Source organism: Amphiura filiformis, chromosome 3 (assembly GCF_039555335.1).
Source record: "Amphiura filiformis chromosome 3, Afil_fr2py, whole genome shotgun sequence".
In the NCBI taxonomy this organism is placed as follows: domain Eukaryota; kingdom Metazoa; phylum Echinodermata; class Ophiuroidea; order Amphilepidida; family Amphiuridae; genus Amphiura; species Amphiura filiformis.
This window is the reverse complement of record NC_092630.1, coordinates 3,967,054-3,985,995: the sequence shown is the minus strand read 5'-3', so window position 1 is coordinate 3,985,995 and position 18,942 is coordinate 3,967,054. Positions and strand designations below refer to the sequence as shown.

General features: G+C 37.5%; 2 protein-coding genes across 2 annotated transcripts; one reads left to right on the top strand and one right to left on the bottom strand.

Annotated features, from left to right (window-relative positions):
* Positions 1-96: 96 nt before the first annotated feature.
* On the bottom strand, positions 97-16,828 carry LOC140147605 (uncharacterized). The gene is made up of 4 exons (XM_072169380.1): positions 16,746-16,828; positions 14,753-14,871; positions 4,269-4,524; positions 97-1,659 (listed from the first exon to the last, which is right to left on the bottom strand). The coding sequence occupies exons 1-4, from the start codon at positions 16,809-16,811 to the stop codon at positions 112-114; spliced, it is 1,989 nt and encodes a 662-aa protein (XP_072025481.1). The 5' UTR covers positions 16,812-16,828; the 3' UTR covers positions 97-111.
* On the top strand, positions 9,660-12,958 carry LOC140147894 (uncharacterized). The gene has a single exon (XM_072169672.1). It carries the CDS (start codon positions 9,755-9,757, stop codon positions 12,818-12,820), a length of 3,066 nt encoding a protein of 1,021 aa, XP_072025773.1. The 5' UTR covers positions 9,660-9,754; the 3' UTR covers positions 12,821-12,958.
* Positions 16,829-18,942: the final 2,114 nt, after the last annotated feature.

Here is an 18,942-nt window from a genome sequence, read left to right as displayed (position 1 = left end):
TTATTATTATTATTATTATTATTATTATTATTATTATTATTATTATCATTATTATTATTATTAAGTTAAGTTGACAATGTCATAAATCCTGCCCAATAGAACCATGACATATTAAAGAAGCATACTTGCCTTAAAACTGTCTGTATGAAACGACGCTAGATGTTTCTTTCGAGGAGTAACCAGACACATCGGTTCCTCATCTTCCTCTTCCCCACTTTGACCTCTAGTATGTATCCTTCTTACAGTGAATACTTCTTCTCCGTCACTTTCCTCTTCATGTTCTCTGCTTCGACCTCTTGTTTGTATCCTTCTTGGTGTCAATTCTGTTTCATCATCTCCTTCACTTTCATCTTCTGTGCTTTGAATTCTGGCAAGTCTTCTTCTTCCACTTGGTTTTATTTTAACATTGTCATCCTCTTCCGAGCTTTGTCCCTGAATCCTCCTCCTTGACACAGGTCCTTTTCCTTCTTCTTCGGCACTATCTCTGCTTTGACCTCTGGTTGCAATTTTCCTAATAATAGGTTCTACTTTTTCTTCATCCTCAGTATTACTTTCATCATTTTCCTTCTTGCTTTGACTTTGGGCCCTTGTTTTTATTAATAATGATCCTTTGTCCTTTGATTTCTCTTCTACAGTCACTTCTCCCCTGCTTTGACCTCTAGTCCTTATACTTCTGGAAGACAAGACTTTTTCCTTATCACTCTCCTCGTCCTGGCTTTGACCTCTTGTCCTCAATCTTGAGTTTATTTCTATTTCTTGATCTTCACACACAAAAGCCTTTAGATGTAAAGCCTGCATCTTTTTCGATAAAGGCTTCAATGATACAGAGCAATCACTAGTACGCGACACATCAGCACTATCAATGCTACAATTACTGCTAGAACTGGATTCTTCCACAGTCGTGAGTTTCTGAGAAGCTTGCTGTCTTGTTTTCACTTGGAGCGATTTCGGTGGTCTTCGACCTCTCCTTGGTCTTACATCCTCTTCATCACTGACATCCTTATAATTTACGACATTCCTCCTCCTCCGTCCCCTTCCTTGTGAATCATTTTCAGTTGGTCTTCGTACGTCCCTCCTTGCATCTTTCTCATCACCATCTTCGTCACCAGACAACGTCAGTTCAAATAGCTTGTTTGCAACTTTATCTGTATCTCGACAAGTTTTACAATTGCATCTTCCCGATGTCCTATGCTGCACACAGTGTTCTCCATCGCCGTCACCCAGACTATCTTCCAGCAGCCCGTCCTTTATTAACATCTCGTTGCTACAATCCAGTTTCGTCAGTGCTACTATCGGTGTGCTTGAAGCAGCAACAACATCGCCACTACCCAGACTATTTTCCAACAGCCCATCGCCTATTGGCAGCTTTGTCAGCGCCACCATTGGTGTGCTCGTTGCGGCAATGACATCGATCCAAGATTCTAACGCTGAAAACGGACTCATGGATGTGTTATTAGAATCGCTAGTTGATATTATATTCTCACGCTTGCTGGACCTGTAGCGTTTGGATGACTTTTGACATCTTGGTGGTGGAGACCTGATTATAGTGTAAATATCATTTTTGATGACATTTTTAACCCTCCTTTGAGGTGCAGAAGCTTTGGTGGATGCAGGTTGCTTTCGGGTGGATGTTCCTCTAGTTTCCACGACATTGGTTTTCTGCCAAGTAAAATTATATAAAAAGAGTTATAGATGTTACAAGTGATATACATGTAGGTTGTGAGGCTTAAAAATATATAACCGTCTACTACAAACTTCTTGGAAAGTCAGCCCTCATCAGTCAATTTGGATTTATTTCAAATTATAGATGCATAATTTAGCTTTAAATGATATCATTTGACTTCATTTATATGATATTCTCATTCAGTTTGTGTGTCTTGTCAAGAATACACACAATTTGATGGGTTTTCAGCTATATATTATGAAATGATATTGCATAGCGATATAAGACAGTGCGCGCGCTGCCGTTCAATAGTAGCATGCTTGTAGAACCTCAGTGATCCCGCGATGATGCGTGTGCGTAAAACATGTTCGTAACCTGAGAACAAGTTCATTGGCTTATGTACATACCTGTTTTGTTCATTTAAAACAATGGAGATGCCCTCATAAAAGTAACTTTTATTTTTTCTGGGAAAATGCAGTTCTACTTACAAACATTTTACTTAAATGAATAAGAATGAGAATAAAAGATAGGATTTTGTCTTTTACCTATCCAGCCTAACCATTGCGCCAGACTCTCCCTAATTAAGGGGACTCGATCTTTTGTGCGTAATTATAGAGGGCCAGGGGATTCACTCTATCATTAAAAAAATCTTTTGAAGTCAAAGAGCCCTAAGAATAAAAACTGTAGTGTAATTCACGCCAGACACAATTTCTTTATATGACAAAAATTACTTTTTGTAATCGATCAAAAACCAAACGTTTTATATCAATTTTAAATTTAGCCTGAATCCGTAAATATGGTACCTCTCGCCCTTTTTTAGGTCAAGGCTGTTTTTACCATTATGCATCGAACCATTGTTGAAGCTATTTCACATACATGTTCAAAACATTCTAGAGAAAGAATGTGGCCATATACTGCTGAAATATCTTTTGTTGATTTCGAATGATAATGTCATGAAGTCGTAAATTTTAAGGTCAAATTCCTAAAACCAAAACAAAACATTGCGACCCAGATATTTCCCGACTTACGCAATTTCATCATCACATCAGTGTATTTATTATTTGTTTGAAACCTTTCCCAAACGTTCGTGCTCTTTATGCATAAAACGGCTAATCCATCTTTACAAAACGCGTCTTTTTTTAGTAAACAAAAGGCTAAAGATGGCATTATGAGATTTATTATTTATCATTACACTCCTCCACTCAACTGCCACCGTGGCGAACGGTAAAGCGCTAGACGCCAGAATCGAAGGAAGTTTCAATCGCTGGTTCGAATCCCAACGAAGCCTGTGGAAACTTTTTTTTTTTTTTTTTTTTCATGATTGCATTCCGAAATGAGTTATTTGTCGGTAAATCATGTATCGTATCCTTAAACTGTCATAATGGATGGGCTTACCAATACCGGCGCATTATTTTCTAATCGAGTCACACATTATATGAATACAACTTCCATACACATTTTGCACTGTAACTCAAAATCAAATTAATGTGTACATCCATATCAAAAGGATGCACTTGTTGGCTGCTACATGTGTCTTATTTCAAATAATAGCTAGGAATAAATACCAGACTCATCTCAAGTATAGGTCGCTTCAAATCATCCCCAAGTCAAATTGTTAAAGAATGTTCTCTGTATTCCTAAACCATGTGACTTGGGATCATTTAAAGTGACCTCCACCTCAGAAATGAGTCAGGTATTTATTCCTAGCTATTACATGAAATGAGACACATGTAGCAGCCGTCAAGTGCATCGGTTTGATATGGATTGGATGTACACATTAGCCAACTTTGATAGGGGTTCATGGCTGATGAAACATCAAACATCCCTATTTTCTGGAAAAAAACTTAAAAGTCTCCAAGAAATGTGCTTCCATCATGAAAGGGAAGCTTTTAGAGTAGTTGTCCGTATTCACCCTAATTTGCACCCTCCCCTAATAAGCACCCCATTTTCAATGCAACTGTGCAACTAATTTCCATCAAACTTTTAAATAAAATAAATATTAAACCTTCCATTTACATGTAGATGCTTTTGTGTTCAGATGCACTGAATGATTTAAAAGTGTGTAAATTCCCTATTTTCATTTTGCCGTTTTAATTTTTAGTGCCCACCGAACGTGACCGACTTAGCCATAATCGTATATTTAGGCTTTAAGCACCCATGCAGGGCAATCAAATAGGTTGAATGGAACATTCTTATTGGTTCTTACCTGTGTGATATGACACGATATAACACACATTAGATACTCATACGCGCTATTTGAACCAATCTGAGATGCATAGCAACAACGGGACTGATCGATTCTAAGCCCTATGTACATGTAGGTAAGTTCCTTGTAAAATGTATGATAATTTGATAAAAATTTGGTATACTTATGATTATTATTTTTATATGAATTGAAGTGTTAAAGAAATGAGAATAAATGTATTATTTTTAGCCGCTGTTGTGCATCTATCATCTAATATAATACACATCATTATTTTTGGCGTAGGGTTAAAATAAATGATGTCGCCCATGTTATATGAGACGATAGATGCACAACAGCGGCTAAAAACAATACCTTTATTCTCTAAATATAACTTTTCATACACAAGATAAATTTACTAACCACTTGCATAAGTGCCTTTCTGCCCACAACTTTACGTAGTCCATCCTCGCTATCAGAAGAAAACAATTTTGGAGTGTGTTCCACTTCCTTATTTCCTGTACACTTTTGTCCCTTTCTGGGCCTGATTCTTTGTCTGGTTCCCTGTTCATCTTCTGGTGTCTCAGGAGCTAGCGTAATGGCGGTGTTCTCTTTGTTTGACTTCCCAGCTCTTGCAAGGGGTGATATGATTAGTTTACACCCTGGCTGTTTGCTTGGCCTGTTGAATGATAAGGAATTTGGAAAATTGTTTAATATTTAATACAAAATAACACATTTATAATATAATTACTATTATCTAATTCCAATATTGTAACATTTGCTGAGGAGGACGCCCTCAAAACTTTTCAAAATTCTGTTTTTTGCATGATTGTAATGTTAACAGAGATGCCAGTCAGTGTTGTCAAAAATCCTGAAATGGCAAAAAATGTCCTAAAAAATGTACTTCGCATACATTTGTAAAGGATCATCCAAGTAGAATTTCCTGAAATCAGGAAATTTCCTGAAGACTGGCAACACTGATGTACTTCATTAAACTAACATACCCTGCAAAAATCAAGACTTATTTTCTTTGCTTTACTTCAGTTGTTGGGCTCAAAATTAAAAGATGACATTTATATCTAGTGACAATAAAAGCTAACATCTTATGGAAAAGAAAGATCAATCTATTTTGTACAGAAATGTTACAATCTAGCTTTAACTAGTCTCAGTCATCATTTTGCTCTTACAGGTACATGTAGACCATGGCCATATTGTGCATTTGACACAGCTGTTAAAAATGTTTAAAGTCCTGAGTATTTCATAATTCATTCCTGGAGTACACACCACCGCTTATAAGTAAAGGACATAGCAATACATCTTTGAACAGAAAGACCCAGAGGATGATTTAAGCACTACCCAGCACTCCACTGGGGTCAACTTGTGGTTAGCACAGCTGTGTGAGTGAACATGACACCACTGCTTGCCCACTGCATAGACGTACATGGTTAAATTTGAATTTGGACTGATATATTTACAATACAAGGCGGTTCTCGAACCACGAGTCTCGCCTGCTTTCGCGACCACTTGCTTTTGTAATTGCCTGCTTATGCGATGAACCTTGTAATGGAAGTGTTATTGGCGATATGGAAAAAAGTGAATGTTAATTATAATTATTTGGAATTCCTGCATCAAGTGCCCATACAACAGTTTTTACTGGTGACCTTGAAATGACCTTCCAAAAATTTGGCTTTAAATCTTGACTGCACCCACCAAGTTTTATGGCCATACGACAGTTTCTACTAATTTGACCTCAGATGACCCCTGGTGACCTTGAAATGACCTTCCAAAATTTGGCTTTAAAATATTGACTGCACCCACCAAGTTTCATGGCCATACGACAGTTTTTACTAATTTGACCTCAGATGACCCCTAGATGACCTCAGTGGCCTTGACCCACTAACCAATACAAACCGGTTCTGTCTCGGGTCACGATGCACCCACCCACCAAGTTTGAGGAACGTGCGACTCTTAATCTCCGAGAAAATAGGCGGAAGGCAAACTTTAACCAAAACTTTAACCAAATTTGTCACATACACACACGTCGTCGTCGCCAATCTACTCATATCTGAGTATTCGTGACCTTTCTGATGAAGTTTCTCCACTCATGTCGATCTTGTGCTTTGGTGTAACAGCTGTAAATTGACATTTTGGTTAACGAAACAATTCCATCTGTCCACCTGAGTCTCTGTCTTCCTCTGCTTCTCTTCCCCTCAACTTTTCCGAACATTATCATTTCTCTAGATTGACTCCTTCTCGCCTGGCAACATGTCCAAAATACTGTAACTTCTGTTTCCTCACTGAGTTGATGAGTGAGACTTTCTCTCCTATTTCATGCCGAACACTCTCATTTGTTCTTTTGGCGGTCCATGGGATGCATAGAAGTTTTCTCCAGCACCACATCTCAAACACTTCAATCCTTCTTTGATCTGCCGCATTGATCACCCACGTTTCACACGCTTATATGTTGCGATCGGGAAAATCAAAGTGGAGACAAGTCTAATCTTTGTTGACTTGCTGATGCTTCTGTCCTTCCATAACTTGTGCATGGTGCACATTGATGTTTTGCCATTGCTATGCGACGCCTGATCTCAGTAGAGCATCCGCCTTGGTTTGAAATCATGGATCCACACACCCCCACAAATACGGAAAAGTGATTATATAGTCTCCTGCCTTATCAGGCGAGACAAAAAACACATTCAAAATGTTGGTCGATTTCACATTTTATGTTATCTACAGAAGTCGTGAATTATCCTTTGTGCATACATGTACATCACTTTTGTTCTGAAATCGACCAAGTAATAATGGCACACACACAATTCTTAAACAACATCTTTCGCACAGAATTCAATGGGATTTGAAAAGTAAAGTGGCAGTTGAAACTCCCGTGATAACACTTTTACATATACAGTGCATGATCGGGCTTCCTTAAAGCATCCTCTGAGAAAGACCTGGATGGTCAAATTGTTACTTCTTAAAATGGACCTAAAATTCGGACTCCAAGAAGGGAATCCCCACTCACTCTGCCCCCTCCCTCCTCAACATGTCATCAACAAAATTTGGCTTGGTCCACCTCCCCATGTTCCATAGCCACATGTCTCCTCAACATCAGCCACTCGATCACCCACACTTCACATCAAAACAAACTGGCAACCTCATACATGTCCACTGCATGAATCTAGTTACCATGGCTACACAGATAAAATCCCTAGGTAGGATCAAGTTACAAGTTGATCAGATCAAGTTCACTTAACTAGGCCAATAATACCATAAGTCACCACACAGGTCGATCACTGCCAGCCAAGTTTATGTAGTGGCCACATTAGGTGTAACCGGGGAAGTGAGATGGTGTAACCTATTGTATAATAATGTAGCAAGTTCACACATTGCAAAATCTGTGGTTATTGATTGTCAATCATTAGTTCATTTTCACAATATTCACTCCATTATTGGATTGCACACTCCAATCCTACACAGAGGAAGTCCCTCCCCCCATATCACCACGTGTAGAAGTAAACTAAACCCACTTTGGGAAATAGTAGAATCTATGACAACTTCCTGTGTTTGTGTAGGATGAGACAAGATACACGTAGATCTACCAGTGACATGGTTGGCACACTTCTGAAGACATACAAGCCTACCCTACTAGTTGTAGTACTATCAGTGGTAAGTACATTATAAAGTAAGGAGCAGGGAAATTACTGGGTTTTTTTATTATTTAAAAAAAAAATCTAAGTTAATATTTTAGAATTTATAAAATCAGATCTCTGCTACGGTCAATCAAAGTGGCTCATTACCTTCTTTGGCAGTTCTTTTATGTGAAAAACTGTCACTAAAAATGCAAAATATTGTTGATGTAAAATCTTGAATTAACAAATTTTTTAATATGTGAAAATTTGAGATTTATAAATCAAGGTGATTTCCATTGAAAAAATCCCAATTGGTAAAAGACCCACAAAGGGTCCTTCAAAGTAAATCATAATGCAATATGGGTCTAATATTTTCTATTATTATAAAAATAAAATTTGATGGAAATTTAACTGATAATTTGATAATTGCATAATGGCGAAGTAGAATTCATAATTAAGCTAATTTCAAAGCCTAATGTTGATAATTGCAGATTAGCAGATCAGTGTTGCTATTCTTTGATATTAATTTGCACACAAATGGACAGTTTATAGAATAAAACTTACCACAAAATAGCAAACAATTTTGAATAATTTGATATAGAAATGAAAATCTATCTTACAAATAGCTTCAATATATATATATATATTAGTGTGATACATGTAGCTGTTGTTGGCTTTGTCCAAGTCTAGAATTGAATAATGTTTTTGTTAGAAAAATTAATAAATGTGACCGTCCACGGCGAATGAGCCGTAAATTCCTCCCCGGTCAATTTTGTTTTATTTCGTGTTTAAAAATAAACATCATAAACTTAAAATGGTATATCATTTGACTTCAAACGATATCCAGAAGCGGAGTTATGGTTAGTTAAACTCCTTCAACAAAATTATAGCTTTTTTCGTTTCTATGTGTGTCTCTTTTTCCACATTGCTGGCAATAAATATCAAACAGTCATAATTGGCGGTCATTTCAAATCATCCCCAAGTCAACGAGGTTTAAGAAGGTTCTCTCATTGTTAATTGTTGGTTATGCATACCTATACAAATAACCCACCACTTGAAAAGGATTTAGCAAAAGCAAACAAAGACCAGAGTTATTAAAAGTTCTATAGCTTATTATCCACTTCAATAATAGGATTATTGATTGGTGTTGTGACTATCAAAATAAGACAGATGTCGCCGCCAGCTTTAGTGACCGATGAATACGACCTTCGTACACATTTTACACCATAACTCAGAATACAATTTAGGGAATTTACGGCTCGTTTGTGCTGCCGGGTCACAAATGACCACATCAAACAACTGTGAAAGGAAGGCAAAGTTGACTTCCTGGATTACAGAAGTTAGACATTTAAATTGCATCTACAGGGGTTTTTTTTGTGACTATTTTTAATGGCGTTTGAGAGCTCTCTTTGCAGCAATATCTACATTATTTTGTAGCACAATAATGACTATGTTGATATTGCCAGAAAACCAGTTGGTTCAGACTGGAAAAGATGCAAAAACAAAGTTACATCTCTTCTAATCCAGAGATGCCAGTCAGTGTTGTCAAAAAATCCTGAAACGGAAAAAAAAATCCTGAAAAATGTACTTTGCCTATTATCACCTGTACAGGATCATCCAAGTAAAATTTCCTGAAATCAGCCAATCGACCCAGATTTTACGTGAGGTTTTTTAAATTTTGCTGAAATCATGTAAGATAAACATGCTTTTTTTCCCCAAAATGTATTGATTTTAACTTTAAAATATTTCAAATTTTGTTTCAAGCTTTTGCCAAAATTTTCGTCATTATTTAGCTTTCCAGAAAAAAAGAAAAGAAAAAAAAAACCCACCTGACTAACCGACCCTACTTCAAAAGTCGGTCTGACTTTCTGACCTTTTTAAATATTTTTCCAGTTGTATAATCACAGATTTGTGTCTTAAATGTGGTCTAGTCCAGAAAATTGACACTTACTTGCTGTAGGGAATGCCAAATGTTATTAAGGCATGATAGAAATACAGGTGCATTGTCAAATCAATGCTTACATGTATACACGTTTAAGGTGCTTTTTGAAAGTTGTTCACTAAAGATACCCCCTTGTGAGGCCCCTGGGATCCCCCACCCCCTGTTAAGTTTTCATGATTATAATACAATTTTTTTGTCATTTTTTATTTCCATACAGTGAACGGACCAATTCAGCTTCAAGAATAATGCTGTGAGAGCTGGGCTCGGTCAAAGACACCACACATTCTGAACCACAATTACTTTGTTAAGCTATCTGCATCACATTACGTCATCATACCAACATGATCAAATTTCACCTGCTCAATAGTGTCATCTTTGGGTGTATAGTCACCGCTAACTCCATTTACACATGTACTAATGTAACATCCCTGGACCCGCAAACTAAACAAATCAGTATCGATGGGATGGTGTGTGACTTCCCGGCTATACAGCATACACGCCTGCAGCAGATGACGTACCTGTACATAATATGTTCAAGTACGACAGACGGTTTGCATGTAGGCAGCTATTTGAGGGACGACCTAGAAGCGCCCTCTATTTTACAAGAACTAAAGATTGACGGCTGTCAGGGTTTACAGATTCAAGAGAACGATTTGGATGATCTGACCTCTTTGAGAATTCTGACCATACAAAATGCTTACTCGGCAACATACTTTGCACCGCATGCATTTAGAAACCTTCACAACTTGGAATTTTTAAAACTAAGGGAGTTAAATCTTGAGTCTTTCCCTGAAGTTCTTATATACAATTCAAACAACAGTCAGTTTCCAGTGGGCATTGATAATAATACCGATGCTCCTTTATTCCCACACTTAAAACGGCTGTTTTTATCTGATAATCACATTTCAACTGTTCCTTCTTATGCCTTTATTAATGTTCCAAATTTGGAAGTGCTTGATTTATGCTCAAACCACCTGGCTGAGCTTAAAACAGAAGCATTTCAACCACTGGCTAATTTGAAGACACTAAACATCAGCAACAACATATTTACTGAAATAACGCAGCATTTTTGGGACAATTTCCCGTCCTTGGAGAACCTAGTTATTAGCCATTCACTCATGACTTTATTCAATAACCTAACATTTGATGGATTATCAACCCTTTTACATCTTGAGGTCGACTCGGGTCAGTTAGCTGTCATTGAACCAAATGCCTTCCAAGGAATACCACATGCTGAAGAAATTATTATCAACACAGAGTTCATGAAATCTGTTCCCGATGACCTATTCCATGGAATGAATTCACTTCGTAAAGTCCGACTCAACGGAGCACTATATCCCATCTCACTCCCCCTCCACAGCTTGTTCCTCAACCTCCCAAACTTGGAGAGCATAACAGCTCAAAGAAACCAGATTACCACTCTTGCTAACATGACATCGGCTGGCTCCAGACGTCACATCAAATTATTCAATTTTGGCGTCAACAGAATCACTGCAATCCCTGTTGATTTCTTCAGTAACGAAATGCCTAAAATCGAAGTCATAAACTTGCACAAGAACATGCTGACTTCCATCAGTAGCTATACTTTTAGTCATCTTTCTTCACTTCAGAATATTGACCTATCAGATAATCACCTCGCTTACATCGCATCCCAAGCATTCAACAACTTGCCAATGTTACATTATCTCAATCTAAAACAAAACTTCTTATCTCACATTCAAAATTCTGCTTTCTACAAGGTAGAACATCTGAACTCACTTGATTTATCTTTTAATCGATTCACCTACTTCCAAACTCTAGGAGTAAATCACGTTGCTAATGGCAACAACGATGACGAAGCTGCTGTGACTGTCATCATGACCCAGAATCCTTTGCAATGTGACTGCCTTATGTACAAGCTACTGTTTCCTACTAAAGACGAGCTCTTTCCCGATCTTGTCGTGGAGTCATGGCCTCACTCCAGCCTTCTCGCTAATCAACGCTTAAAAAATTACGAGCAGCTTTTGTGCAGTATTCCAGGCAATATACTCGTCCAATCAAACTACCCACAATGCTCCTGGAGTTTATGGGGATTGTGTGTCAACATTGCAAGTCTAACCCATGACGATTTCTTTTGTGCAAGGAACTCTTATTGTCCCTATCCATGCCAATGCTATCAGCAAGCAGATACTTTAGCAAATATTACGCTTTGTGATAACAAAAATCTGACTCGGGTACCCAATGACCTACCGCATGATACCACTGAACTGCACTTGGAAGCCAACCACATCTATAAGCTTCAACCTGGAGGCTTCACAAACATGCCCAATTTACTTCAACTTGGCCTGTGGTCAAACGGCATCAGCAATATCCCATCAGGTGTGTTCAGTGGGTTGAACAAATTAAGCGTACTTGACAAGCGCAACAATACAATAACAAGTCTACAGCCTGGTAGTTTTGCTGATCTATCAAATTTGGAAATATTAAAGTTGGATGATAACAAGTTACGCACCATTCCCGAGGGCGTCTTTGACGGAATGCCATCTTTGAAAACCGCCACGCTTCAACATAATCCGCTGCAGTGTAACTGCAGTCTCCTGTGGTTGAAAGCATGGTTGCAAGAGATGTCAAAAAACAATTCCATGGATGTTAGTAACATAAACTGCACAACGCCACAGAACTTAACAGGCGCTGTGGCATTCTTCGAGGATGAAGATTTCATGTGTCCCACACGACAAAGAGTTGCCACTATCATTGCCGTATGTCTTGCTGTACTCCTAGTTGTGGCTCTATCGATCATCGTTACCATTCGATTCAAACTTGAGATACAGGTACTGCTGTACAGCTACTTTGATTTCAGGCATACATTACAGAAAGACGAGGAAGAGGATAAAGTCTACGATGTATTTATATCTTACAGCAGTGACGACTACCAATATGTCGTATTCGAACTTCTGAAGAAACTGGAAGACCGTGTGCCACCGTACAAAGCGTGCATCCATCAGAGAGACTTCCTCGTTGGCGAAGCTATTGCAAACAACATTGTCAACGCCATCGAATCTTGTAAGCGGATCATCGTTGTGCTTTCAAATAATTACCTTGACAGCGAATGGTGCCTTTACGAGTTCAAAGTGGCTCACAGCCAATTTTTACGCGAGCACAAGAATCGCATCATCGTTGTTTGTATGGAGGAGGTCGCTAAGGACAAGATGGACAGAGACATGCAGACTTTTGTATCTATGAACACCTATTTGGAAAGGCACGATCCACTGTTTTGGAAACGATTGTTATATGCGTTGCCAAACCCTAGGGAAGGGACGATTGAAATGATTGATCAAGTGGTTGATAATATGATGCAAATGAATGTAGCTGCCATGGAAATTGGGAATGAAGAAAATGATGATGAGGTTGATTTGATACAACAATAAACTTGTCAGCAGCATGGCAATAAAGGGGCAGAGCAATATTTACCTCAGAGGGATTTGTTTTTAACCTTGTTTAATAAGAAATTACAAAAATAGTCCCTTTAGGCAACGAAAAAAGAAAACAATGTTCGACGGGCCCGACCGACCAAATGAATATCGACCCAAATTTCGACAATTTCAGGAACATTTTTTTTTGTACTCTCCCAAATTGCAAATATTTACAGATTTTGGTGATTTTTGGGGTCATTTCATAAAAAAAAAGCCAGACCGACCGACCCTACTTGAAAGGTCCGTCCGCCCGTAGAACAGGGGTTTTTTTTCGTCGCCTTATGGTCCAAAGTAAAAAGAAAAGGGGGATTTTCTGTGTTGTTTGTATTCAAATGTTGACCATATATATAAGTAAATACCGTAACAATTGAAGAGTTGGATGCAAAAAGCAAAAATATATCCATTTCACTCGATTTGAGATATAATCATATGTGACACGATCAAGGGGAATGAGTCGGATGTCGCTAACATTGATTTTGAGATATTGGCAAAGAAAGTGTTAAAACTCTTTTGTTTTCTATTGTTTTCAGTGATTGATAAAGTGATGTATCTTCGCAAAGAAAAGTCATATCAACTTGGGGTTTTCAGTTTCTGAAAGCTCTGAAGGTCCTCTTTATAAACATATGTAAAACTCATTTTCGACCTGGGTCGACATGTGACTCATTCCCCTTGATCATGTCACATATAGGCGAATAAAATTATAACTTAAAAACTGCTGTTTTTTAATGTATTGTAAATATTATTGCTAAGGTGGTACTACACCCCATGATAAATTTTGTGACTAATTTTGCACTTTTTTCAAAAAATAACTACACACTGGTAAAAAAAAAGTTATGTATATTATAGGGGCAAGGAATCCAACTACTTCACTGAAATTTCAGTGATTCAAGACAAGTGGTTCATTTTTTATGTTAAGAAACAAGGTACATTCTAGTGGTATCTCTTTTCTTATAATTAATACCGCTTGTCATGAGTCACTGAAATTCCAGTGTAGTAACTGGATATTCCTTGCCCCTATAATATAATATACATAACTTTTGTTATCAGTGTGTTATTATTTATTGAGAAAAATGCAAAAATCAGACCTGCCAACCTACCGAAGTTAGAATGTGGGACATTGAGGCCAAAACCTTGTACATGTACACAAACCAGGTACCGACAAATTCAAAGACTTGAGGTGTGTAATACTTTCAGAATTCAGGGAAGGTTTTGCAAGTCTAAATTTATCACAATAGACTAAAGAGATTACTATTTTAGTAAAATTTTAAAGTGAAATTTGCATCATTTTCTGCTGTTCTTACATTAAATTTGCCATCACTGAAATTTTCAGAAAGCAGGACTGTCCCTCATTTTCACTTTGGAAAACTCCAAATGAGGGAGTTGGCAGGTCTGAAAAATAGTCACAAATTTATCAAGGGGTGTATGTAGTACAACCTTAAGCAAAAAGCAATATTATTGTGTGTATATTAGTCAAAATTGTGCGTGAGAGAAAGTGAGCGACAGAACACACAGAAAAACCTGTTGTGTGTGTGGGGTGCACACTAAATAGCATGTGGGTGGCTATGTGAGGGGGTGTATGTAGGTGTATGACTACCTACCTGGCATCTATAGAACCTGTTCCATTCATAGCATCTAATGCTACCATTAAAAGATGTCACACTGATGTCAGTATTTGGAGAGTTGACCACATTAGGTATATAATGGCACATGATTGGGTTTGTGAGGGGGTGTGTGGGTGTGACTACCTACCTGGCATCTGTAGAGTTTGTTCCATTCATAGGATCTATGCTTCCATTACTGATGTCAGTATCTGTACTGCTGAACACATTGGTTATGGCATGTGGATGTGTGTGTGTGTGGGGGATTTGTGGGTGTGTGACTACGTACCTTGCATCTTTAGAGCATATTCCATGTGTAGCATCTATGCTTCCATTACTGATGTCAGTATCTGGGCTGCTGAACACATTGGTTATAGCTGATGACATGATTTCTGGTGATACCCAGGCCTAAATAATGAATATGGTTTAAAATAAAAGCACAAAGCTGTTAGAATTATTTGCATTAAAGTGGATTGGTTCAATTTCCATACTGCAAATATATGCCAGTCAGGGCTTAAATATCCAGTTTTATATCACTCATAGTACATTTAAATTCTAGACAGTTAATTGGTTGATTGCCATTTATCATTTTTACCATCAGCCTCTCCGTGTGATAGTTTTTACCATTATCGTGCTGGGCCGTAGTGCGCCTGCGCCAAGCTGAGCGCTGACTCTTAGACTCGACGATTTAGTTATGCGGTGGACCCGAAATGTGAAGTATATCACGGCTAAACATGGTGTTATGTTGATAAAAAATGTATTTCCGACCTTAAAATTTTAGTAATAGAATTTATGTACAGGTGATATAAAACAAATATTAACTGTCTTACATTCGTGTCATGGTCGAAATATAATCACTCGGTAAAAGATGTATTGTTCCATTCCACTCGCCGTTCCGGCTCGTGGAATGGAACAATCCATCTTTCACCTCGTGATTATATTTCGACCATCACACTCATAGACAGTCAATATACCAACATGTACCAGTAAAGCTAAAGAAATGGGCTATTCCACTTGAAATCCACACACCCCTTATTGAAGACATGATCTTAATCCCCTGCACAACAGTGGGTACCGGTATCTCAAATGGAGTCACCCCTTCAGTTAACCCCTCCCTGTGTGGAAGATTAAAGCCATTTCTTCCAAAGGGAGTCTATGGATTTCAACTGAACTGCCCCAATGTGGTTGCGCCTCTTGATTTGTTTTTATTTTTGTGTGGAATGTTATTAAAATAAACAACTTCATAGTTGGCTACTCATACTCATTTCATAACATCTTGTTTTACTAGCTCTGAACTTGAAACTGAACATAGCAGATCTTTCAAACTAATAACTAGATCTCAATAAATGTAATACAAGAATAAAATAATGGCCTCACAGGAAGCTATAAAATATCTTCTTCTTTCAACCTCTCCTTAGGTTCTTCTTTGTTTGATTCCGGAATGTTGTGTATGATAATGTTGCATTTTCGATTCTCCCTATCTCTATAATCCTCTTCAAAAACAGAAGATTTTATTATAAATCTGTAAAATGCGTTGGAAGCAGAATTTATTTCTGCGCATTTTGACACCTCATTTGTAGCAATTGTCTAAATATTGATGTCACAGTGTACATTTAAATCAATGTAAGGGGGCCTGATGCAAAAAAAAATCATCGCAATTTTTTTTGGGGCTGCCCCCCCTTTGAGATCTCAAAAATTTTGACATGGAAATTATGGGTCAACCCCATAGAAAAGCATATACACTCGATTTTCCCAGGAAAATTTGTGGTCATTTTTTTCAGGGCCCCCCCCTTAGGAGGGTAAAAAAATTTCAGGGCCCCTTTTTGCATCAGGCCCCCCAACAAGTGTTTGTGAGCGGTCCCTAAATTCTATTGATTCAGTATTCAGTATTTTAGGAAATCTGTGTTACAATGATATCCAAGCATTTTTGTATTGTTGTAAGTGCAACTTTCAAATCTGGACCTCACTACATTAAATTGACCGGTGTTTTATTGTTTTCTGGGATATTGTATCAAATGAGGTGTCAAAATGCACAGAAATAAATTCTGCTTTCAACACATTTGTAATACAATAGCCTGTTTTTGAATAATGGCCATTATTTGGGGGGGGGGGTAGTTACTTTTTTTGAGATGTTTATTTGCACAATCCGAAAAAAGTCAACCTCTTCTACCGTTCAAAAAGCGTCCTGGACGCGAACACAAGAAAAACTGTGAACCCTGTTCACCACCTACCATTCCAGGCTGTAATGCTAAGAAATGCTTTCAAATTAAATATTGACTTACTTCATTCTTGACAATGCGACGCCTGTGACGTCCATACGTCTTCACCACCCTCCCATTCCAGGCCATGCTGCAGTCTGTTCGGATGTCTTGGTCTCCAAAAGGGATAGGTTTATGGTACGCAGGAAATCCTGTGGAAACATAATCAACATTATAGTATTATTTATTTGCCACAGTCAATAAATAAATGAATTAAGTACATGTACCGTATTAGACAAAGAAAAAAACCACCTCGTTTTAAAGTGCCCCTGAACAATGATGGATTAGTAATTCTGGCAATACATGTACAAGTATCAAAACAAGGTATAAAACAAGTACTTAATATTCCACCCAAAGTAGCAAAACAAGGTACAACATAAGTACTTATTACACCCAATGAAAAGAGTTTTACCACCCAGCATTAACATTAACAGTAACAAATCAATAAACAAGAAGCTCTATACAAATAGTGACCAGAAGATCAATGACACGATCGCCAGTCGTGATCGCCTGTGTTTACATCTAAACTTCCATTGCTTTACACGGCGTCATGCTGAACAGCAAATCCGACTAGATTTTTAATGCAATGGTCTCTAGCCTCGAATGTGAAGCTCCTCGGTAAGCAAATCCATGGGCGGCTAGACTTTTTGAGTAATATTTGGGTTGCAGTTTAGAATGTGTACTTAAGGATTTAACAATTCTAGATTTATTTGAAAGATAAAAGTCATAGAAAACATTGATTAAAAAGTGCAGTAGTGTGAACACCAAAAACTCTGAATTTTAAGGAATGTCATCTCAGACTTGGATATATATCGACATCACAATTTGCAGAATATCAGCCTGGCTCTGAGCAATCTCGAACTAATATGAAATGAGCTGTGTACAAAGGCAAGCGTCAAGTGTGTGTATACATAATGTAGGACTTTGTGCAAAATAATATGCGCTAGATGGTCAGCAGTAGTATAGAAAATTTATTTAATTTGTGTACATCGTGGACAATTCATAACCTCCGCGTATTATGCCATATGTGCGTCCCAATCAAATTGCTCTTTAGATGATATACGCACACATACTTTCCCTCATAACATTGCCAATTATAGGCCTACATACATGATTGACCCCTCATTTTTTAAGTTAAATGATTCTCTTTTTAATGAAAGCAAGTTTAGATGAATTTATTAAATTTCAAAATTTTATGAACATGCCTAATACAGCGCCAACCACACACGCTTTGGGTAGCGCTGCATTTCCTGTGCGTGCACAATTGATCGCGCTATCGTGTCATTCCACTAAACTTGCGACATTACGCAGTGCATGCAGTACATTCATACTCTCATGATCGAGAAATTATTATTTTAGCTAGTCATTGAAAACCACAAAAAAGGGGTTGTTTTTGGCCAAATTTTGGCGATCTTTTCCTTTAGACCACCCTCGTCCCTCGCTATATAGTGACTAAATTATTACTTTTGCATCAAGGTTTACTTTTGCATCAAGGTTAAACAGTTGCCAAACACTTTGAAGTCAAGGTATATTTGAAGGACAGGGCTTCGATAAATGAGGGAAATTATGGGGTAAAAAACAAGGTTAAAACAACTTTTTGCAAACAAGTGAAAATGCCTAAATTATGCTCAGAAGTTTTTAAAAACAATTTAAAAATTATCGGAGAAACAAGAAATGTACCTTCATAAAAGCAGCATCACTTCCGTTACATAAAAAGATGATCAGATGAGTGGAAAGTGGCAAAGAATTTGTGAAATGAGGGAATTTTTTTAAGGATGCACTAAGGCTGGCATTTTCGGTCGGGTAAACGGGTACCCGCCCGAGATTACATTACCCGGGTAGGAAATACCCTCCCGGGTACCGAAATTTAAAAAAAAAAAAAAAAAAAAATTTTTTTTTTTTTTTTAAAATTTTTTTTAAAGTTTTTATTTTTTCGGTTTTGTAGTGTCCCTGGACCTAGACCTAAATGCTAGGATCATTCATGGTTGACCTAAAAAAAAAAAAAAAAATTCAAGATATTTTGTTATTTTTAATATGAAAATTGATAATTTGTATTCATGTCATAGTCTATTAATGATTTCAAAATGCATTCAAATTCAATACATTTTGAAATCATTAAAGGAGGATTTCGTGATCCTAGCATCCTCTTTTTATGACATTTTTCAGTAGATATCCACGAAAAAAGCTTATTTCCAAAATTTCAGTTGATTCCGATTTTGCG

Coding starts and splice junctions, on each gene's coding strand:
- LOC140147894 (XM_072169672.1), top strand. CDS start 9,755: ATGATCAAATTTCACCTGCTCAATAGTGTCATCTTTGGGTGTATAGTC.
- LOC140147605 (XM_072169380.1), bottom strand. CDS start 16,811: ATGGCCTGGAATGGGAGGGTGGTGAAGACGTATGGACGTCACAGGCGT. Junction 4,525..14,752: donor ATATGCTCTAAAGATGCAAG/GTACGTAGTCAC, acceptor ATCATTCAACAG/GCCAAGCAAACAGCCAGGGT. Junction 1,660..4,268: donor GAAAGGCACTTATGCAAGTG/GTTAGTAAATTT, acceptor TTTACTTGGCAG/AAAACCAATGTCGTGGAAAC.